Source organism: Bufo gargarizans, chromosome 3 (genome assembly GCF_014858855.1).
Source record: "Bufo gargarizans isolate SCDJY-AF-19 chromosome 3, ASM1485885v1, whole genome shotgun sequence".
In the NCBI taxonomy this organism is placed as follows: Eukaryota; Metazoa; Chordata; class Amphibia; order Anura; family Bufonidae; genus Bufo; species Bufo gargarizans.
The window spans coordinates 213230471-213255081 of NC_058082.1; the positions used below are offsets into that span (position 1 = coordinate 213230471).

At 42.6% G+C, this 24611-nt stretch overlaps 1 protein-coding gene across 2 annotated transcripts in view; it reads left to right on the forward strand.

Moving 5' to 3' along the window:
• The window catches only part of NMS (neuromedin S), a 99115-nt gene extending 91209 nt beyond the window's left edge, over positions 1 to 7906 (forward strand). The window contains exons 7-10 of one of the 2 annotated variants that reach the window (XM_044288279.1): positions 1380 to 1415; positions 3434 to 3475; positions 6353 to 6412; positions 7611 to 7906. In XM_044288279.1, coding sequence (XP_044144214.1) covers positions 1380 to 1415; positions 3434 to 3475; positions 6353 to 6388 — 114 coding nt within the window. In that variant the 3' untranslated portion in view covers positions 6389 to 6412; positions 7611 to 7906. The remainder of the gene's footprint in view (positions 1 to 1379; positions 1416 to 3433; positions 3476 to 6352; positions 6413 to 7610) is intronic. The other variant, XM_044288280.1, reaches the window with a different exon arrangement.
• Positions 7907 to 24611: the final 16705 nt, after the last annotated feature.

Consider the following 24611-nt stretch of genomic DNA (forward strand, 5'->3'; position numbering starts at 1 on the left):
GGAGGCCATGTCATTAGATTTTCTTCTTTTATACCCTTTCTTGCCAGCCACGTTGTGGAGTACTTGGACGCGTGTGATGGAGCATTGTCCTGCATGAAAATCATGTTTTTCTTGAAGGATGCAGACTTCTTCCTGTACCACTGCTTGAAGAAGGTGTCTTCCAGAAACTGGCAGTAGGACTGGGAGTTGAGCTTGACTCCATCCTCAACCCGAAAAGGCCCCACAAGCTCATCTTTGATGATACCAGCCCAAACCAGTACTCCACCTCCACCTTGCTGGCGTCTGAGTCGGACTGGAGCTCTCTGCCCTTTACCAATCCAGCCACAGGCCCATCCATCTGGCCCATCAAGACTCACTCTCATTTCATCAGTCCATAAAACCTTTGAAAAATCAGTCTTGAGATATTTCTTGGCCCAGTCTTGACGTTTCAGCTTGTGTGTCTTGTTCAGTGGTGGTCGTCTTTCAGCCTTTCTTACCTTGGCCATGTCTCTGAGTATTGCACAACTTGTGCTTTTGGGCACTCCAGTGATGTTGCAGCTCTGAAATATGGCCAAACTGGTGGCAAGTGGCATCTTGGCAGCTGCACGCTTGACTTTTCTCAGTTCATGGGCAGTTATTTTGCGCCTTGGTATTTCCACACGCTTCTTGCGACCCTGTTGACTATTTTGAATGAAACGCTTGATTGTTCGATGATCACGCTTCAGAAGCTTTGCAATTTTAAGAGTGCTGCATCCCTCTGCAAGATATCTCACTATTTTTGACTTTTCTGAGCCTGTCAAGTCCTTCTTTTGACCCATTTTGCCAAAGGAAAGGAAGTTGCTTAATAATTATGCACACCTGATATAGGGTGTTGATGTCATTAGACCACACCCCTTCTCATTACAGAGATGCACATCACCTAATATGCTTAATTGGTAGTAGGCTTTCGAGCCTATACAGCTTGGAGTAAGACAACATACATAAAGAGGATGATGTGGTCAAAATACTCATTTGCCTAATAATTCTGCACTCCCTGTATATCAATTTCTGTTATCTCTTATGTGTCAGCATCAATAGTACGTTATGGTGCATTGAGAGTCTAATACAGGTTCACAATGATGCATATGGCAAACTCCTAAATAACTGACAAATGTTATACAGGTATATCGATAAATTTGATTTAAATATAATAATGATAATTATACTATTTGGTTGGTAAATACGAAAATCCACATCACATTGCTGCAGGTTTTCAATTCCAAAGCATGCCCTATATTTTGCAGATTTACAGCAGTGTGAATAGAGCCCAACACGTGGTTTTTAAAACAGAATAATAAAGTATTAGCTTTATAGGTAAAAATCTAGTGTATATATCACACTGACTATGGTCACTTTGGCAGGAATCCCAAATATCTACAGAAGAGTTTACAAAAAAGGTAAGCTTTGCTTTTCTAAGCGTTACAGGTGGACAGAACCTATGCGACTGCTTGTCTTAAGGGGAATGTTCACAATTTACTTCTTATTTATTTATTTTATTCCTCCCCTAACCAGAGGTACCTTTGAAGGGAACTATGCTTACACGCTGCCCGCCAAGTATCCAGCTCGATGAATCCAGGCTATCTTTACTACACTTCTGAGCCCTGCATATACATTTCCTGCATGGACATGGTCACATGCTCCACTGCAGCAAATGACTAGCCTCAGCTGTGACGTGTCTCCAAGCAGCATATCACTGCTGGGTCATGTGGTACTTGGGGACACCGAGATATATAGAAACCACGGCACTCAATGTTAAATTATCGAAAATAATTCATTTATTTATTCATTGTCCATCCCAGGTAGGATCATTTATAAGGCAAATGGCCATTTGCCTTATAAATGATCCTACCTGGGATGGACAATGAATAAATAAATGAATTATTTTCGATAATTTAACATTGAGTGCCGTGGTTTCTATATATCTCGATTTACCCTTTCCACTGAGCACCAACAGCGACACATAAGGAGTGCCATCCACTATAATTTCTCGTACTTGGGGACACATCACAGCCGAGACCAGTCATTGGCTGAGGCAGTGCATATGACCCCATTCCATGCAGGAGCTTACATATAAGGACAAAGTGCAGTGAAGAAGCCAGTCATTGGTTGCAGTGTCATACGTGACCCCATCCGTGGGGAAAGTTTACATGGATGGACCTGAAGTGCAGTGAAGATAGCCTTAGAGCCGCAGAGCCAGAACCAAGCGATGGGGAGTAGATATGTATAGTTTCCCTCACAGGTCATGTGGGGTGGGGTCGAATTGTATGAAATAGTAAATTGTGGACAACACCTTTAAAGTGGTTTTCCAGGAGTAACACCCTTAAGATAGGTCATCAGAATCTCATCAGTAGGGGTCTGACACCCAGAACTTCTTATATCCAATGAGCACTACGACCTTATCACATAATACCCTAGGCCATGGGTGGCGAACCTATGGCACGGGTGCCAGAGGAGGCACTCAGAGCCCATTCTGTGGGCACCCGCACCCTGGAAAAAGTCTATGGTGTACCAATTTGCCTTAGACTTTTCCTGCCATTCATCAGCGCAGGGCACGCTATGAACAGCCCAGGCAGGCTAAATGTAGGCAGGTTATTATAGCTGAGTGATAAAGTACATGGAAGATATACTATATGGGACTGTAGTGTTCAGGTTACATTGCCTTGTTGGCACTTTGTGATAAATGAGTGGGTTTTGGGTTGCAGTTTGGGCACTTGGTCTATAAAAGGTTCGCCATCAGTGTCCTAGGCCAATAAGAATTCTTTAAGAACTGCACTTCCTATTTGACCAATTTACAAACTAGGTACTAGCCACAAGAAGACTCCAGTACAAGGTGCTTTATTGTGTACATATAGAGGACCTGTTACCTCTCCTGACATGTTTTTTTACTCATGCAATAAATATTCTGGAGCATGTATTTTTATGACTCTATAATGTGCCATTGCTCTATTATTCCTTCTAGACATTTATGAATGAATTGCCAGCAGTCTGAAATAGAGTCCAATTGGGTTTTATCAGTTGTGAAGATGTCCCTGAACAGTCCTACACTATCAAATCAGTGCTGCCACTGTCAGATTGTGTAGGAACAGTCAGTAAAGGTCCCTTTACATGGGAGGATACAGCAGCGCATTGTCAGGAAGGAAGCTGCTCGCTGGTGGAGGAGTCCGCTTAATTTACATAATTATACACTATAGTTGAAAGGAAGACACATGTCCATCAAATTCCATCAATATTCAATATAATATATTTTCATCTATATTCATTTGTGTTTAGTTACTTTACATTATAAGCTTGTACATTTATTACAATGGGCTCATTCTCTAGTTGAAGTACATATAATTTTATCTACTCATTTTCGTCTGTTCCACATATGAATTTAATATAAATGGTGAGGAATATATTATGTTCTATTTTACAGGATAGCTCCGGCACCGTGGGAAGACCTTTTTTCCTTTTTAGGGTACGCTATTATCCTTTGTTCTGAATTAATAACTTGTTTATGACATATATATGGCTGTGATGGTTATTAGTGTGCTGCATGGTTTAACCTTTCAGGAGATGACTGCTGAGAGCCCTCATTGTATTGTATTGGTATTCTTTCAAGTTTCAATTGCATAAACAGGCAGGAGTTCAATAAATTGTTTACAGCAAAATAGGACAGAGTGTTAAAGGGGTTTCCCGCTTAAAAAGTAATTTCAGTGTCATGCATTTTTTTCTTTGGAAAAATTACACAGGGGTGGCTGCTATGGTGGTTAAATGCCACAGTGAACTGTATTCTCTGTTATTCAATTGCCCTTGGTACTCCAGTCCTCGGTTTAAAGGGGTTGTGCAAGAGTGGGGAAGCCCACCCATTCTGCGGGAAAATGAAGGACACTCCTCTGGTATGACAATGCCGCAGCCAATCACAGGCCGTGCTGGTATCAAGCTCCCCCTGCGTCATGACAAATGGTTGCAAGGGGAGTCTGACACTGACCGAGCCTGTGACTGGCTGTGGTGATGTCAAACTGGATGTTGACATCACTGGAGCCCAGAGGAGTGTTGCAGGCCAGGAGAAGGAGTGGGAAGCTGGCGCCAGGAAGCAGGTAACTCATCTTCCCTACGCAGCTCCCCCCTCATTCTTGCAAACCCCCTTTAAGGCCAAGGAAAGGGATAGGTCTGATCGGTCCCTGTATGTCACAGGGAGATTTTTTTATTTTTTTTATCTACATCCCTCCTCATTCCCTTCCCTCCACTCCATCCTTACAGCCCATATACCTCCCTCCTTCACTGGAACCCCTCCCTCTCACCTGGCTGAGATTGTATTTATTACTGAGGCACGGCATTACCGATCCAATTACTGCACCATCCAGCATCTTGACAGTACATGTGCTGGACATGGTGTAGGAAAGAAGGAAGACAAACTGGTGGGGTGAGGGGGTATCGACCACTGAGGGTGAGTTTGGCACAGTGAAATAGAGAACTAGTGGTTGGTACCACTGACAACCAATGAATTAGCGTTTTTTCCGCCTTCCCTTATTTTTAAATCCTCACGGCTCTCCCTACCCACCTGCCTCTGATTGACAATTTATTCCCTATGAATCAGCAGCAGGTGGGTGCAGAGAGCCATGAGCTCATGAATATGGTGACTCATTGGCAGGAGCTGTTCAATACGAGATTTTAGCAAAATAGCTGGGTTAATTAAAGAAAGTGAACCAGCATTTTGCTAAAGGGATCTGTCCGTAGTTTATGATGCCCTTAGTTAGGACACCATAGTTGTGACAGATTCCTTTTAATTGAATTAAGTGGGAGCTTTTAGATCATTACATTTTGCTTTTAGATAATTTAAAACATAACAATTTGCAGTTATTTAAAAATATGCTACTGTATCTAGCTATTTCCACTCAAAACCTCCACTAAATGTGACTATTCCAGTGGTCACACATGCCCAGCAGCTGGGTCCTACTACCTGGATCATCTTGCAGGCAAGCCAGTAAGAATTGCCACACTCTTCTCACTGACACATTTTTCAAATATACCAGCAAAAAAATGTTTGTATTACAGGCCAAGTCATATTCAACTGTGTGACAACCCTATTAAAGTACAGCGCTAGGCTATTTCTAGCAGTCCCATAGAGAATGAATAGAGTGGCAGGGGGCATGCTCAGCGTGATGCTCTGTCGGGATGGATACATTGGACCCCGATTCTGAGTTTTGGTGGGCGTCCCAGTAGTCGCCCCCCACCAGTCTGTTAGTTATCTCTTATCCTATGATTAGAGGATAACATTCAAACTTGGTACAATCTCTTTAAGAGGTTGTTTGTCAGCTCGGTTTTCACTGTTGTTAGATAATTCAACACTCTCTTCCATTTTATTTTGCCAAGAAACATGGTTTCAAGAACTTTGAGTAGTTTTGTGAAAAAGCCATTACATCCTTTTTTTTTTCATTTGGACAGTAAGGGGGTAATTTATGATAAGACGTACATCACTTTTTTGCATACTTTTGTTGCAGTTTCAGTCGCAAAAGGGATATTCGTCCGAATCTGCAACTTTTCCCCGCTCACACCACTTTTCCGAGGTGGCAGAAAAAGGGGGTGACGCATGAGAGCGGGCCAGCCTCTCTCATTTATAATTTTACACCTGCAAAGGAGCTGGCGTAGACTTAAAGGGGTTGTCTGGGTAAAGAGCTGAACCCGGACATACCTCCATTTTCACCCAGGCAGCCCCCCGTGACTTGAGCATCGGAGCAGTTCATGCTCCGATGCTCTCCTTTGCCCTGCGCTAAATCGTGCAGGGCATAGGCATTTTTAGGAATTCCGGTGACTTGGGGCTGCCAGGAAGCCCAGTGACGTCACCAGCACTGATGGGCGGGCTTTAGCACTGCCCTAGCTAGTAAAACGGTTAGGGAAGGTCTAAAGCCCGTCCATCAGAGCCGGTGACGTTACCAAACACACTGCCGGGCGGAAGCTTCCGCCCAGCAGTGTGTTATGATAAACAAAAGAGCCTGTGCCCTGCACAATCTAGCGCAGGGCAAGGGAGCGCATCAGAGCATGCGATGCTCCAATGCTAGCCTCAGGGGGGCTGCCTGGGTGAAAATAAGGGTATGTCCAGGTTGAGCTCTGAACCTGGACAACCCTTTTAAGCAAGTCGCATGGCCAGCGCCTAAGTTATTTAGAGGCTGGCACCTCTACCTAGGCGCTTCAAGCGCCAGCGCAGGGTTATTCAGACCTGCGTCTAAAACGCCACTTTTAATAAATGACCCTATAAGTGTTTTGTTGCAGGGTATGTAATGTAGGTTTAGCATTCTAACAATCCCGGTATATTGTAATATGTCATAACAAAATTCATCTTGTATTTCAACAGCCTAGAAATGGAAGAAAAGTTTCCACAGAAAACTAGTATTACTTCCATACTTCCTGAAAGGTATGTCGGAAACATATGTTCCATAACATTCACCAGCATGGTTACAGACTGCAAATAGACCTATGTGTACTCTGATACTGCAGTCATATGTTAAACCATTCTCGCTCCTTGTATGCAGTAGCGTAACTAGAGTTCTATGGGCCCCAGGGCAAACTTTGAATTGCCCCCCACTATAGGTTTGAATGCATTGTAGTACAATATTAAATAGAACAGGTAGGTGTTTTTTTGCCCCTCTCTGTATATATTTCCTGATTTTTCCCCTCTCTGTATATATTTCATATTTTGCTCCTCTCTGTATATATTTCTTGATTTTCCCCCTCTCTGTATATATTTCATTTTTTTTTCCCCTCTCTGTATGTATTTCATGATTTTTCCCCTCTCTGTATGTATTTCATGATTTTGCCCCTCTCTGTATGTATTTCATGATGATAAAGGATTTGCTGCCAGTGGGCCTGCCCTCATATGGCCGGCGCGGGCTTCCCTTTCTGAATTGTCCGTACAATACCGTCATACCCTCTGCGGTGTCGCGTGATGCCGCGAGACCTGTGACCTCAGCGCCGGCTGCACTGTAGGCATAAAAATAAATTGCACAGAGAGGCCCTGAGCCTGACTGGCTATTAAAAGCACTTGCGGGGCTGCAGACCGCGACCACGATCGTTACACCCCTGCTTGTATGTCAAACACTTAAAGCCCCAGTGATAAAAAAAAAACCCTCACCAACTGGTAGGCTTGGCAGATATGAGGAGAACTCTTAAGGCCAAGATTACAGTGCCATTGGTAAAGTTTAGTGGAGGTGGTCGGTGTCTGTTTATTTTCATTATGAAATTTTCTTTATCACAACAAAAAACTACCGGTTCTGTGTTGGCAACCTGTTTTATCATTATGGGTTTAACCCCCTGCCTACACTACGCCCGCTTTTCAGAAAGTGGAGAAGGCATTGAAGAAATGCCACTTGCACCTAAATTTAGGTGCAATAGTGTTCCAAAAGTAGTGGTTTGCATCTTTTTAACACAAGTTTCTGGCAGAGGGGTCATAGTAAATAATCCCCAATATCTACAAAATGATTCATTTTTTTTATACATAAAACTGTCAAATATAGGCTGCTAAGATGTGATGAAAAATGTTTCCTGTAAGTGTCCCTTTAAATACCTGCTTAGGAATTCCCTAGAGTAACATTATCACACTGTTTACTTTACAGAATTTCCTAGGAGGCCCTGCATGGATTGACTGAAGATTTTTTGTCTACAACGTGTTCTTAACCTCAAATCCGCATTATTTTTAACAGCTAATTATAATTACTAACATGGTGTTACATTTAATAAATGTTTATAAACATTGTTTTTATTTTAACATGTCCAGAAGCAATTATAGTGAATTATATATAATTTGTTATAATATTGTTTATTTTATAGTATCTGCATTGGTATGCAATTCTAGCTCCAATGTAAAGATCACATTAAAGAATTAGAAATCTATCATGTAATATTAGGCTACTTTCACACTAGCGTTAATATTTTCCGGTATTGAGAGCCGTCATAGGATCTCAATACCGTAAAAAAACGTTTCCGTTTTGTCCCCATTCATTGTCAATGGGGACAAAACGTAACTGAAAAGAATGGAATGCTCCAAAATGCATTCTGTTCCATTTTCAACCGCAGCAGTTTGCTTTCCGTCATGGGATGTGGAGCAAGACGTTTTCGTCATGACCCACAATGCAAGTCAATGGGGATGGATCCATTTTCTCTGCCACAATAGAAAACGGATCCAGCAAAAACGCTAGTGTGAAAGTCGCCTTACTGAAATCGTTCAAGTTATAAACATCCCTCAGTCCTGCAGGTGTCATAAGCAATGTAATGGCACCACTATGGTAGCCAGTATTTTGTAAATGGAGAGTTTATAGAGAATTAAAGGGGTTATCCTCAAGATAGGTCATCAGTATCAGACTGGCAGCTGTTAAAAGAGGTCAGCACTCCAAGAGATCCAAGGCCTCTTCCTTGGCCATGTTATGTACCCGTACATCGGTCACATGGCCTAGTTGCAACTCAGCCCCATTAAAGTGGATGGAGCTAGGCTGCAATTCCAAGCACAGATGCTGTACAATGTACGGTGCTGTGCTTGGAGAGCTGCTGGGAACTGGCTGCGCTCACTAGAGCTCTGGTGGAAGCGGCGGCTCCCTGAACCACCTGAGTGGCCGGGGGTGCTGGGACTCGTATACCTGCTGATCATTATCCATTACTGGATAACCCCTTTAACGGAGCTGTCCGAGATTTGATACTGATGGCCTATCCTCAGGATAGGTCATCAATATCAGATTTGCGTGGGTCCAATTCCTTGCACCCCCGCGAAGATAAGGCAGCACTCTACTGAGTGCTGGGGCCTTTTACTAGGCCAGTGATGTTACATTCATGGGTCACATGACCTAGACGCAGCGCAGTCCTATTCAAGCACAGCCGCCATCAAATGGACAACACTGTGTTTGGTAAACTGCAAAGAGTGCCATGGCCTTCTCAGAAAGCTTAATTAAAGGGACCCTCAAACAGAAAATTGGCAATAGGTCATCTGATATTTATGACCTATTATAAGGATATGTCATCAAAATTAAACACTTGGGATACCCCTTAAAGAAAGGGAAGTGGATGTAGATGTCAGGCAGGGAACATGAGTTCTTTACAGCCCTGCATAGCTGCAATGTCTCTAATAAGGGAAGCATACTTAATTGCTGACAGCATCAGGTATGAGCCGGGGAGAACCTTACAAATGTACATTTGTCAAGCTTTTATTAACAGTAGTGTGAATATAACCCCTAAGTAACCAGACTGTTTTGGGCCTTAGTGACCATTTTTATTTTATTTTTGTCTCATTTCAAGAGCTATAACATTTTTATTTTTCTCTCGATGTAGTCATAAGAGGGCCTGTTTTTTGTGGGAAAAGTTGTACTTTTTGTGTCACCATGTTTGGGTACACATACTGTAACTTACTGATTAACTTTTATTAGGGGGTGCGAAAAAACTGCAATACTGCCACCGAGTTCATTTTTCAGTATAAATAACTTTATTCTCTGGGTCAGTATGATTACAGTGATACCAAACACATGGTTTTGTTTTGCACAATAAAAAACATTCGAAAATGGTGATGAACAAGCAAAAACCAGCAATTCTGGCATTTTTTTTTTTAACGACGTTCATCGGTCGGGATAAATTACATGATAATTGTATAGTGCGGGTCTTTATAGATGGAGCGATTTTATTCTAGAGAATATTATTAGTCCCTTTGACATCAATATTCTGATTGCTTCTATAATACACTGTACAGCTTATATAGTACACTGTACTATATATTGTCAGTACTATACTGATAGGCACCATCAATACACTGCAATCACATTTGCAGGGTGCCAGACCAGTGACAGAGAGGGAGCCCCGTCTATCTAAACCACTTAAATGTCTTGGTCATCTTAGGGGTTAAGAAGCCCAGATCAGCTCCTCTGCTGATTTGGGATGTTATAGCAGGAAAAAAATACTTCATATTCAAACGGCTGCTATTAAAAATGCCACAAAAGGTATGTTTGTACTGCTCTTCCTATCCCCTACCTCGCACTGTCAGCAGCTTAGCTTGGTCAAAACTGCAGACTCCATATCACATTATATTAGGAGATATGTTTAATAATAACATTTCGAATTATCACATTATATAAAACTATACTTCTGTTAAATCACTTAATTTTTACTACATTTATAGGCAAAAAGTATTACTGTATGGGTGCTGTACCTAAAGGTTAACAGTATATCACACATGTTTAATGTATTGTTGTATACGTTATGTTTTGTACTATACTTTATGTAATTTTTTTTACAAGGTGCTGACTAATTCTTGTGGCACTGAATAGACTAATACAGTACATGTGTATGATAGAAACAAAATGTTTCCTTAGTACCAGCAGAGCCAATTGTCGTTAGCTTATGCCTAACACATTATTAAAATCATTTTATGAAAAAAGCCTCATCAATTATATGATGTGCCCCTTCCAGATGTCCTGTTATTATGTATTTGTCTGCCAGTTACAAAATCCACGTTTTGAATTTTAATTGTATTTATTCAAGGAACAAAGTTATATGTTTAAACCCCTTGGGTCCGTGGCACCATTCAGTCATATGGACGTAGTCATGATTTTAAGTTCTGGTTCATTGAATTGCTGTTCCTCTCCATTATCATCTATGCACATGGCTGTGGTACTGCCGTGCCTGTGTGCTCTCTGCATCAGTGATGGCCATTTTGCAGTGTTCGCCAACGAACACATGCAGGCTGCCATCTTAACTCACAAGTCCGGCGATGCACAGGTAAGCCCTTACCTGTGCCTGCGCCACGAGCCGGTCTGAAACAAATGCGGTCACCGGGAGCAGGCAGTTCTGAGAACAGCCCGATGAAGGCCCCCGGCGGCTGTTCTTGAAACTGCCTGCTCCAGGTAACCGCATTTGTTTCAGACCAGCTCGCGGCGCAGGCACAGGTAAGGGTTTACCTGTGCATCGCCGGACTTGTGAGTTAAGATGGCAGCCCGCATGTGTTCGTTCGCGAAAACTGCGAACTGGCCATCCCTGCTCTGCATTGTAGTGCGGACCCATTGACATCAATGGATCCGCGATCTGCAAGATATGGCGAAACATGGTACATGTCCTATCTTTTGTGGTGCAGAGGCACTGACATGGATCCAGGTGGGGACCTGTCTTTTGCAGAATGCCAGTTTGTGGTCTGAAACACACGCACAGCGGCACCACAGTCGTGTGCGTGGGGCTTTACACTTTAGCTTGAGCTGAGGAACCAGACCAGATCAATTGAAGAAATGTCTGACAAACTGTGAAATTCTACTTTTTTACATTTGAAAACAATGAATCTTATTTTTGAAGTGACAGGGACTTGAACCTTGGGAATCACTATGTAACCTTTTCATATAGATGTATTTTAATGGGGTAAATTCATGTTATTTTGGATGCCCATATTTTAAAGTAACTCGCAGGTGAACCATTGGAACCTGAGCACAATCATGCAGTTGCTTTTTCAAATGGGTGATACAGACTATAACTTTAGGCATTGTTCACATTTCCGTGTCCATTTGTGGAGAAATCTGTCAGTGTTTCATACATGATGTATGGTCCGTGTGTAGGTTTTTGCACCCTGTTTGTCATCCATATTCAATGGACACTGCTCAGCTAAAAATTCATTTCCAGAGCATCTGCTACCAGTGGTCAGTAAAAAACTGAGCAAACACGGATGTCATCCCTGTTGTGTCAGTGATTTTTCACTGACCCATAGGCTTTAATTGGCATGTTTGGTCAGCATCATGGACCAAAGTAGCGTATGTCTCCATGATTTTTTTCTCTCACTCAATGGGTACATGTGCTGTCCATGGAAAACGCGAATAGCACACGTCACTGAAAGAGGAAATGTGAACAAGCCCTTAGTAAATGTTCTTTAGAAACTCAGATTCTAACATCCCACCGAATATGAAGATCAGAAACATGACAAATATGCAAGAATCCTGGCCATCTGAAAGGTGGTAACTACATACAGTATTTTCTGCACTATAATCATTTTCATACATTTCATACTGGCTACAGTATATGTGTTTAGATAAACATTTGATTGTTGCGGTTCCTATTATATATTTGATCCAGGCAGAAATTGTGAGTTGGAACGATATTGTCATATAATTATATTACCACTTGCTGTAAATGACACAAGCAAATAAAATTTTCAAAACTGAAAAGAAAGTTTCTGTGCTTTTATTGTTACACTGTTGATCCCAAAATGTATCTGTTGTAAGCATGTGAGACTGTACTATTTACCTTATAATGTATGTTTGTGTGTGTACATTGCATGTTCCATACTTGTGTAAAGGTTAAACCAGGCACTCAATATGGAGTAAATTGATCAAACTGTTTATTTAAGGGAATATTCCCACTATAACAATAGAATATAACAATAAAATATACCATTAAAATATACCATAAAAATCCACATAAACAAAAACACTGATCATATAGCAGCAATATTAGTCATATGCTTTGAAATGGCCATGCGGTTTAAATTTCAAATACTGCAGCCATTATTCCAATCTGGAAGAAAACGCAATTCCGTATGTTGAACCAAGTCTTATGGACATTCGCCGGTCTTTAAGTCGGTAATCACAAAGTGCAGTTGTGTACAACGGTGGCGTCCCACCTAATTGAGCAACTATGTTGCTTTGTTTTACCTGGCCGGTATGTGTTTATCCTACGTCCGGACCTGAAGAAATGCGCTGTGGGCACGGTGTCACCTGGATATCCGCACACAAAACTATGTTTGTGGCTTTTCTCTGCTGGGATTCCTCCGGTGTTCGTACCTCTCAATCACAGCTATTCGGTTTCAAAAGACCATGGAAGCTACTATTCCAGCATGCCGGTGCAAGGTATTTGACCATACGCGTTTTCGGGGTTCTTTGAATGGCCCCTTTACACAATTTTGAAACTCTCTTTTGTGACTGGGTGGGTCACACAAACCAAGAGCACCTTGAATCCATTACCCAGCTGCAGTGATCCACAGATACCGTATTCCATGTTCTATACTTGGTTTATGTAGAAATGTAGTTCAAACTAAATAAAGCAAACATCCTATTGCTATTCCTAATGCTATTCTCTTTCAATTATTATGGAATTATCCCATGGTTTATGGGTTAAAAAAAATTAAAATCAGACATCATATTCTACATGACAGTCTCTTTCTAACAAAGCTAGAACCAGCTCTGTACCTCACATGGATCCAGAGATCTCCTTATTCATTGCTCCAATTGCTCTGCTACACATATACCAAGCTGGCAGCTCAGGGGGCATGTCTTTTATGTTGAAGCTGAGGGGGCATGTCTTTTCTGCAACAGCTCTCTTCCGATGACAGCTCAGGAGGAAGTTGAAGGATGGAACCGTGCATGTATATCCACCTCAGCAAGATGGACAGAAAAATTAGGACAAGAACAAACAGCAGGTGGCGCTTTACAAAAAAATTTTGATTCAATAACTCAGTGACTATACAAAAATTTTATTACATGCAATTACAAAAGTATTCAGGTGCTAGTGTTGGATTGAAAAGTGCAGAATACTTTTTGTTGGACAACCCCTTTAATAGGCATTATTTAGGTCTAAACATCATAGGCTAAATTTTCCAGTACAAAATAACAAAACAAAGATTCTGTAACATATCCATAAAAAATACTAAATGTAACCACAAATCTATTTTAGCCTTCATAGCCACCTGGGTCTCTTCCCTCCGGTCTATAGATACAGTCATAGACTTAAAAGTTGATTCTTAATATCTTTCCATTTTTTTAAAGGAGTTCATCGAGGCAGTGATTTAAAAAGAAAAAAGACTCACCTGTCATTGCCAAGATGAGATCACTTATCTTCTTCCTTCAGTCTCTGGAGCAATGAATGAGTCCAGAATATTGTAGCCCTCAATGTAATTCTGAACTAAATGGTAGGTTGATAACACCACCATACCCATTTACCGTATTTTTCGCCCTATAAGACGCACCTAGGTTTTAAAGGGTGAAAATAGAAAAAAAAAATTTTTTAACAAAAGGCGTGTTAAATTTTTTAAATAAAATAACAGACCAATATTTTAATATTATTAAGGGGTCACTTTATTGGGGGGTCACTTTATTAGCAGTGGGGTCATTAGGGATAATCCTTCTGTCAGCGAACAGCTCTGCACTTAGCCAGGAGCACGTAGTCAGAAGCAGGCAGTGTGACGACTGTGTGACAGGGAAGTCTGCTCCACCCCTCGTCTGCCTGCTCCTGCGCTCCTCAACTTTCCTCCCCCACCCTCCTCCGTAACAGCGCTTCGGGACAGCCTTGCTAAGGCCGGCCAGTCCCTTCTACAGACAGACCGCAGAGGCGACCAGCCCCTGCATCACAGCCGCGCCCAGTACCTGCCACTGAATACCTGCAGTGTGTTTTTTACCTATATTCACACCTATATTCACCCCATAAGACGCACTAACTTTTGCCCCCGATTTTTTTTTTTGGGGGGGTGTCTTGTAGGGAAAAAAATACGGTACCTTACCAAGGAAGGTCTAGCAAAATATTAAAGAGTACAATAAAGTACAGTAAAACACAAAAACTAGACTGAAGTGACGAGAGTGTTAGTTTGCCATCTGACAAGGAGACATGTATTGTCAATGTACAATTAGTGGCACAATAAATGTACAGTATAATAGGAACATAGTGTAATCCACATAGACTCCAATGCTAATGCATCGGGATCTATAAGATAAACAATCTAATGATTGCTTGTTGAAGTTGCCTAGGGTAAAATATTAAAAAGCTTAAAAAAATTGAAAAAAATAAAAAAAATTCAATCACCCACATTTCCCCAAAATAAAAATACATAAACAATTATAAAAGTAAACATCACGGTGTGTGAAAATGCCCATACTATTTAGATATAAAAATGTTTATCGCAAATGGCAAAATGGAAAAAAAAGTCAAAATGGACGATACGCCATTATTGGGTAGCCTTACTTCTCACAAAAAAAAAAGAATAAAAAATAGATCAAAAATTTGTACACAACCCGAAATGTACAGATAGCCCTGTCGTGTGACCTGGAGAATGACTGCATAGGAAACGCTGTAAAAACAAAACCCCGGCGATAAAGCTGTGGCAGAATTGTGTGTTTTTATAATTCCACGCCATTTCGAATTGCTTTTCCTGCTTCCCACCACATTGTATACAACCATAAACAGTGCCATTAAAAAGTACAACTAGTCCTGCAAAAAAACAAGCTCCCATACGGCTATGTGAATGGAAAAATAAAAAAAGTTATGGTTTTGGGAAGGCTGGGAATAAAAAACGAAAATGAAAAAAATATGGAAAATCGCCCTGTACCGAAAGGACTAAAAACAGGTACACTGGTGGAAAATGGATTTTTAGAGGTAAAAAAAAAATTACTCAACCTATCCACTTGCATGTATGTAGGCAGTCGCTCCTCTCTTGATGCTGGAGGACCTGCTCTCCCAGCGTGATGACGTCACCATGCGCTCCCAGCTTGAACCTCATCATGCTGGGAGCCCAGGACATTCAGCATCCAGAGTAGAGCGAGGTGATGAGGTGAGTAACTTTTTTTTTAAACATTAACATATTAATGCTGGAGGTCACTCTGGCGACATTATTACTGCTGGAGGTCACTATGGGAGACATTATTACTGCTGGAAGCCACTATGGGAGACATTATTACTGCTGGAGGCCAGTAAGGGAGACATTATTACTGCTGGGGGCCACTATGGGAGACATTATTACTGCTGGAGGCCACGCTGGGGGTCACTGAGGGAGACATTATTACTGCTGGAAGCCACTATGGGAGACATTATTACTGCTGGAGGCCACTAAGGGAGACATTATTACTGCTGGGGGGTCACTGAGGGAGACATTATTACTGCTGGAAGCCACTATGGGAGACATTATTACTGCTGGAGACCACTATGGGCGACATTATTACTGCTGGAGGCTACTATGGGCAACATTATTACTGCTGGAGGTCACTATGGGAGACATTATCACTGCTGGAAGCCACTATGGGAGACATTATTACTTCTGGAAGCCACTATGGGAGACATTATTACTGCTGGAAATTCTTGCATACATCAAATTATATTATAGAAGCTTTTAGACAGTTGTATTGAATGTTGGTGCTTTACACCCCAACAAGTACACAAATGCTCCCAAAAACTTCAAACATCGTCTATTGATATTGGCCCAGAACCGTCTCACTATGGGATAAGTCCATCATACATGGAGGGTGTTACCAATTTCTTGTCAACCCCTAAAACATAAAGGGGAAACCATTGGATAAATAAGGTGTAATCTAGAAGGGGCCATATATACTCTGTGAAGCATATTTAAAGAAGGCTCCATTAAGGTTACCTGCCAGCTGCCTTTGCTGGTTGCTGTACAACAGTCATGCCATTGCTCCAGTGTGAGGGTCTCCCCCAAATCCACCTCCTAACTATGCATAAAAGCTAACTTGGTATCAGAAAGTGGCGAATTTAAAGTAGAATAAAAAAGGGAGCAAATACCCCTCTCTAAGGCTATACAGTATATTTGCATAGTTGTTCAAAGATTGTGTATTCTACTGAGCCATGTGTTGGGACAAGGGAAGTTAAGAAGTGGAAGATTTGGGTAACTCTAAAGAATTCAGTAGTTGGGGGTGAGAAAGTAGAAGGAAAGTATGCTCTAGAGATGAGTTTTGAATTAAGCAGGAAGTCACCAACATGGCGTAATTTGGCATGTTTCCACCAAACAAACAAAACTAGTGATAACCCAGGGGGTTTCTAAAGATAGGAAGCATAGGTTTGTATGTAAAGCAGACTTTTCTCCAAAACTGCAAAAAAGGCTACATGCACACAAACGTTTGTTTCCGTGTCCGTTCCATTTTATTTATTTTTTTCAGATAGGATGCGGACCCATTCATTTAAATGGGTCTTCAAAAAATGCGTACAGCTTTCCACATCAGTATGTCTGTTCCGTAGCCCCAGCAAAAAAAAAATAGAACATGTCCTATTCTTGTCAGTTTTAGGCATTGTTACAATGGATCCGCAAAAAAAACTGATGGCATACGGATGTCATCCGTCTTTTTTTTGCGGATACGCAATTTGCAGACCGCAAAACACATACGGTCATGTGCATGTAGCCTAAGATAGGCTTTCGAGCTGTCTTGCATTTAGACCATTTTCTACACCTAAAACAGGCGTAGAAAATGGTAAATGAGATGCGCCTCCCGTCCCCTGCCCACGCACGTCCACAAGTTTTGAACTGGAGTGAGCAGGGCGAATTCACATATAGCCATTTACCCCTGAAATACTCTTAATTTAGGTGTATTTCAGCTTAATTAATGACCCCCTTAGTTTGTATTTGCGGGATCCAATCTTCACACCTGCAATGTTTGGATTAGCATGTATCTTAATGGCCAATGGCTCAATAGCTAAAGCAAAAAGGGCAGGGGAAAGAGGAGATCCTTAATGCATGCCTCGACTAATATGCATAGGAACTGGAGAATCTGTGGGCAATTTAAGATACGCAGTGCTGGTTGTATAAAGAGTTTATATAGAATGTAGAAACGCTCCTGAAATTCTCATGGTGGTCATAACTTGATAAAGATAAGACCAAGAAAGGCTATCGAAAGCCTTCTCAATGTCTTGGACCAATAAGGAGATAGTCTGAGAATTCGTATTAGCCCACTGAATAATATTACACACCTTACGCACATAATCCGGTGCTTGCCGACCTGGGATAAACCACACCTGGTCAGAGTGTATTAGAACAGGGAGGTAACGATTAAGGAGATTAGCTAGTATGGACGTAAAAAGCTTAACGGGATTGTGCAGCCGGTAATACTGATGATGACCTATCCTCAAGATACATTATCAATAACTGATCTGCAGGGTTCCAACACCTGGCATCCCCACAATCAGCTGTAAGACAAGGAGGCGGTGCTCCATGCGATTGCCGTTTCCTGGTCTTCACACTACTTCTGATCTCCAGTGGAGTTGTGGCGTAGTGTAATTACAGGTACCCGCTCCATTCACTTGAATAGAGCGAGTACCTGTATTACACTGCGCTTCCGAGATGGAGTGCCACCTCCTCTTCTAACAGCTAATCACCAGTGAAGCCGGACCCTCACCAATCAGATATTGATGACATATCCTGAAGATAGGTCATCAATGTTAATGGGTTCTGCAGTTTGTTTAAACTAATGATCTATCCTTTGGATAGATCATCAGCATCTGATCAGCGGGGGCCCGACACCCGGGACTCCCGCCGATCAACTGTTTGAGAAGGCAGCGGCGCCCCAGCAGCGCAGCGGCCTTCAGACTGTTTACCGCAGGCCCAGTGACGTCACGCCTAGTATCAATGGTCTGGGCGGGGCTAAGCTCTGTTCACTTGAATGGAGCTTAGCCCCGCCCAGGTCAGTTGATACTAGTCGTGACGTCACTGGGCCTGCGGTAAACAGCGAGAAGGCCGCGGCACTACTGCCAGCGCCGCTGCCTTCTCAAACAGCTGACCGGCGGGGGTCCCGGGTGTCGGACCCCCGCCGATCAGATCAGTTTAAACAAACTGCAGAACCCCTTTGAGGTCGACATTAAGGCTGGGTTCACACCTGAGCGTTTTACAGCGCGTTCCTACGTGCTGTAAAACGCTCAACAAGGAGAAACCAATGCTTCCCTATTGGCATGGATCTCACCTGGGCGTTTTACAGCGCGTACGATCGCGCTGTAAAACGCCCGACGCCCCAAGAAGTACATGTAATAGTATCAAGTAATTTCCCCAGGACATGAAAGAAAGAGACGGGCTGATTGTTATGAGCATAAGAGTTAACTAGGCATGAGGGGTTATAATATAGGAAGCCTAATACAATAATATAGCTTCCATCAGGATCCATAACAGTGGACTCAATCCAGAAAGGTAAGGATTTTTTTTTAATAAAAATGGCAACACCTCTGCTTTTAGTGTGGAACGGAGCATGAGCCAGCAGAATAAATCGGTTATGGAAATACCTGGGATAAGAAGTTGGGGTAAAATGAGATTCCTGAACACAAATAATATCAGGCTTAAGTCAGTCATATTGGAGGAAAGCCCTGAGGCTCTTTTGAGGTGAATTAAACCCCCTAATATTATGAGATATGATTTTACACATGACTAACAAGTAAAATGGCAGCCTATGAACCTTAAGACAGTGAGTCACATCCAGAGAAAAGGCAATGGAAAGGCAAAAGAACGAGGGCCTGGAGAGCTGATCGAAAGGCATATATTTTCTTCATAAGAAAGGATTCAGTAACTCGCAACAAATATAACAGAACTACTTGAACAATAAAAGTCAGTAACCGCGTATCAGACAAAATATGTCAACGTGTCCTAAAACGCCTAAAGAGTGGGGGGATAATGGAATACAGATCCAAGGCAATCATTAGACAGAACAACAGTAGAAAGGTAGGAGGAAAGGAAAAGTTGTGGAGGGGTGGGTGAAGATAGGATGTCTTTCATACAGCTCCACCATGAAAACTGCACATAAATCAATGTACTACTATGATGTACTATGAGTACTACAATGTAGTAATGGAGTGAAACATATCATGCTAGAAAAAGAAGCATAGTGAGTGATGAATGTCCCCTATCCGGGTCCCAGAAGGAACGCCATAGAAAAAAAAAAAAACAACCAGGTAACAGAGAAATACTCAAAATCTAGGAGAACCACAGCAGACCAGGCAGTCACATCTACAAAGTCACAGTTCAAGTCATCAGTATCACATAAATTGCTGCTAACGGCGTCAGGCAATGAGAAGACATTCTAGGCGAGTTGAGTAACTTATCTGAGAAATAACACCTAGCACGATCAACCTGTGCCACTGGACAAGGGGATCACCCCACTAACAGACACTGGAGAAGCCAAAGATCAAGATGCATTAAAAGGCCAAAAGGGATATGGTATTCCCCACTGCCCAACCAGCAACAATGGATCAGGTGTATAATAATCACCTACTGCAATCACAAATTGCAACGTGTAACAAAGGGGGGCACCATCTCTGCATACTATTAGCACAGCTGAAATACTGGGGGGAAAAAAAGAGACTCGTCTCTGAAGCGTTTTGCTGAAATGGCAATAGTCAGTCTACACAGACATACAGTTCTGCAGAGTGGAAGTCTTCATGGCAGTAGGGCAGACTTGCCAGTGGGCATCCATGAGGTTCTGGTAAGGCAGGAAGATACCGTCTACTGACTTGCCACAATCTCGGCGGCCGTTGCAGTAAAGGAGCAGGAGCGATTGGCTGGTCAAGTGGAATGCCCTCCCGTTGCAGCATATTAAAACTAGCTGTAGCGTATTTGAGCTCCTTGAAGGCCCATATGCATTAGTCGCATCGCTTTCTGTTTTTCCAAAGTGAATGGAGCTAAATCGGCAAACAATTGTACAGACTAGGGTTGTCACGATACCAAAATTTCGATTCGATTTCGATACCATGAAAAATAATTGCGATACTCGATACCATTCGATACCACGTGGGAAAAAAAATAAAGGCATTTCCGCATTTTATGGAACATTCGGCCCATAACTGAACAGTCTTATCCTATTTTTTGGGGGGGCAAGGTGACTGAAAAATGACGAATTGCTCGGTTTTTCTTTTTTTCTGTTACAGCGTTCACCGCATAGAAGATATTTTTTAATATTTTAATAGTTTGGACTTTTTTGGGGCGTTGTGATATGTAATATGTCTATTTTTTTTACTAGCTAAAGGACCCGGCTTTGCTCGGGTATATTTAAAATATATCAATACTATCCACTATAACCATGACATCTACAGCACCCTGCCCCCTTAACAATGACCTCCACAGCCCCCCACCCCTTAACACTGAACCCCCCCACAGTGCCCCATCCATTAAAATTGGACTTCCACAGCAGCCCACCCCCTTAACTTTGACCTTTACAGCAGCCTTCCTCTTTAAGGCTGGGTTCACACCTGAGCGTTTTACAGCGCGTTCCTACGCGCTGTAAAACACTCAACAAGGAGAAACCAATGATTCCCTATGGGAATGGTTCACACTTGGGCGTTTTACAGCGCGTACGATCGCGCTGTAAAACGCCCGACGCTCCAAAAAGTACATGAGCGACTTTTGGGGCGTTTGTGGCCATAGGACACTGTAGTGAATCACACAAACGCGCGTCAAACGCGCGTTTACTATTACAAAAACGCGCATAAAAATGCGCGTCAAAAACGCGCGTAAAACGCGCGTTTGCGCAACGCTCAAGTGTGAACCCAGCCTTACAGTGAGTTTCACAGCAAATCACCCCCTTGACAGTGACCTCCACAGTTGTCCGTCCCCTTAACAGTGGCCTTTATAGCAATCTGCCCCTTAAGGCCTCATGCACACGACCGTTGTGTGCATCTGCGGCCGTTGTTCCGTTTTTGACTTTCAATGGGTCCGTGGAAAAATCGGAAAATGCACCGTTTGGCATCCGCGTACGTGATCCGTGTTTCCAGTCCGTGAAAAAAATATGACCTTGCCTATTTTTTTCACGGACAACGGTTCACGGACCCATTCAAGTCAATGGGTCCGTGAAAAATCACTGATGCACACAAGATTGTCATCTGCGTCCGTGATCCGTGTCCGTTTTTTCCTATCATTTCAATGGCAAACTTGACTTAGATTTTTTATTCATTTTTCATGTCCGTGGATCCTCCAAAAATCAAGGAAGACCCACGGAAGAAAAAACGGACACGGATCACGGAACAACGGAAACCCTTTTTGCGGACCGGAAAAAAAAACGGTTGTGTGCATGAGGCCTAACACTGACCTCCATAGCGGACCATCCCCTTAACTGTGATTTTCACAGCAGCCTGCCCCTAGGGTGGCCAAAGGTCCAGTTTTAGGCCAGACAGTGTGGCTTTCAGACTCCCTGTCCTCCATCTGGCACAGGGCCTGGATGGACTCAAGGATGTTGTTTTGAACAGCTCACTCTCAGACAGCAGCACTGTGCTGTTTGAGTGTGAGCTGCAGGAAGAAAGTCACTGTCCCTTCCACCCCTGCAGCTGACAGAAGTTGATTTTTAACTTCATTTTTTCAATCCCTATCGCCTGAGTGGGAGAGGGTGTGGCCTAACCAGATCGAGGCGTGGCTTAGTGGGACCTAGAAGTTGATTTTTAACTTCCTTTTTTTAATTTCCTGTCAGCTGAGGAGTTGGAGGGGCGTGGCCTAACTGGATGGGGCGTGTCCTTTTGAACAGCTCACTCTAAGACAGGGGCGTGGCTCAGCAGGACCCAGAAGTTGATTTTTAACTTCATTTTTTCATTCCCTGTTGGCTGAGTGGGATGGAGCGTGGCCTAACCGGATCGGGGGCGTGTCCTTTTGAACAGCTCACTCCAAGACAGCATCACTGTGTTGTCTGAGTGTGAGCTGCAGGGACGAAAGTCATCGTCCCAGCCCTACAGCTGACAGAAGTTGATTTTTACCTTCATTTTTTTCAATCCCTGTCGGCTGAGGAGTGGGAGGGGGTGTGACCTAACCGGATCAGGGCGTGGCTTAGTGGGACCTGGGGGCAGGGTTTTAAGTTTGTCTTTTGAGGGTGGACACATTGTGGCAGGGGCGTGTCTTGGCTCCTTCTAGCAAGAGTGACGCCCCTCTGGGCACCTTACTGGCTCATTTGCATATCAAATAAACTGGATTTTGAGAGGATAAAAACATCTATTGCTGGAACAAAGGCACATCTTGAAATAAGGTACTAAGTGCTATTAGGCCATGGCTTTACTTCAATAGCGATTATCCTGGTGACAGATTTCCTTTAAAGCTCACCTACAGCAGTGAAGAAAAATGGCTGGGTTGTTATGGAAACCTGGAGTAAAACTGTGTATGTGGAGGTTAACGGCCTGCGAGCTTCTATTGGCTGATAAGGGTCATGTGACCAGGCTTGTATTGGCTAATGCATTTTTTGGGAATATCTCAGGAACAGTACATCCTAGAGAGCTGAGACCTGGTCAAAGACCTTCCCGGACACCTGATGTACCTGTGTGCCAAATTTAGTGATTGTAAATGCGACGGTGTGGATTCCTTTAGCGGACATACATACATACACACACACACACATACACTCAGCTTTATATATTAGATTGTTTATATATTTTATATGTAAAATTGGGAAAGGGCGTAATTTTGGTGTTTTGTTTTAAAGTTTATTTTTTAACTTTTTATTTAATAGCTATTAGAACCCTTATCCTATTCACCCTGATAGCTCTCTATCAGGGTGAATAGGAGCTCACACTGTCCCTACTGCCCTATGCTTTGTGCAAACAGCAGCAGGGAGCTTACCATGGCAGTCAAGGCTTCAGTAGCATCCTGGCTGCCATGGTAACCGTCTTGGATGCCATGGCTCTGATCGGAAGCTGCCAAAGTGAAACATGATGGGGTTAATGTGAGGCACAGGTCTAACCGTTCCTAGTGATAAAAGTCCCATATGCCTCATAATAACTCTATCAATTATCCATATCCTTGCAACATGGGGTTAACGAATGAGATACATGAACAGTCACTTGCTATTGGCACAGTCTTTTGAATTTTGACTTCTAATCCATGTGCCTCATATTAATAAGTGGCCTGTATTCTGTAACTCACATTAACCCCATGTTGCCCATTATGTGAGATGGTACTTTGGGGGTCACTTACTATTAATGTGAGGTACATGGGGTCCAGTCCAAAAGCATGTGCCCAGCCTGACATAAAAAATAATTGACCTCCATCCTGTTTAAAACATGGTAGTGGCAAGATTGGGGTTAATAAGTCACATTAACCCCAATCTTGCTGGCTGCCTGATACATACAGGTCCTTCTCAAAAAATTAGCATATTGTGATAAAGTTAATTATTTTCTGTAATGTACTGATAAACATTAGACTTTCATATATTTTAGATTCATTAAACACCAACTGAAGTAGTTCAAGCCTTTTATTGTTTTAATATTGATGATTTTGGCATACAGCTCATGAAAACCCCAAATTCCTATCTCAAAAAATTTGCATATCATGAAAAGGTTCTCTAAACGAGCTATTAACCTAATCATCTGAATCAACTAATTAACTCTAAACACCTGCAAAAGATTTAAAAACTCCCAGCCTGGTTCATTACTCAAAACCGCAATCATGGGTAAGACTGCCGACCTGACTGCTGTCCAGAAGGCCAGTATTGACACCCTCAAGCAAGAGGGTAAGACACAGAAAGAAATTTCTGAACGAATAGGCTGTTCCCAGAGTGCTGTATCAAGGCACCTCAGTGGGAAGTCTGTGGGAAGGAAAAAGTGTGGCAGAAAACGCTGCACAACGAGAAGAGGTGACCGGACCTGAGGAAGATTGTGGAGAAGGACCGATTCCAGACCTTGGGGGACCTGCGGAAGCAGTGGACTGAGTCTGGAGTAGAAACATCCAGAGCCACCGTGTACAGGCGTGTGCAGGAAATGGGCTACAGGTGCCGCATTACCCAGGTCAAGCCACTTTTGAACCATAAACAGCGGCAGAAGCGCCTGACCTGGGCTACAGAGAAGCAGCACTGGACTGTTGCATGTCATTCGGAAATCAAGGTGCCAGAATCTGGAGGAAGACTGGGGAGAGGGAAATGCCAAAATGCCTGAAGTCCAGTGTCAAG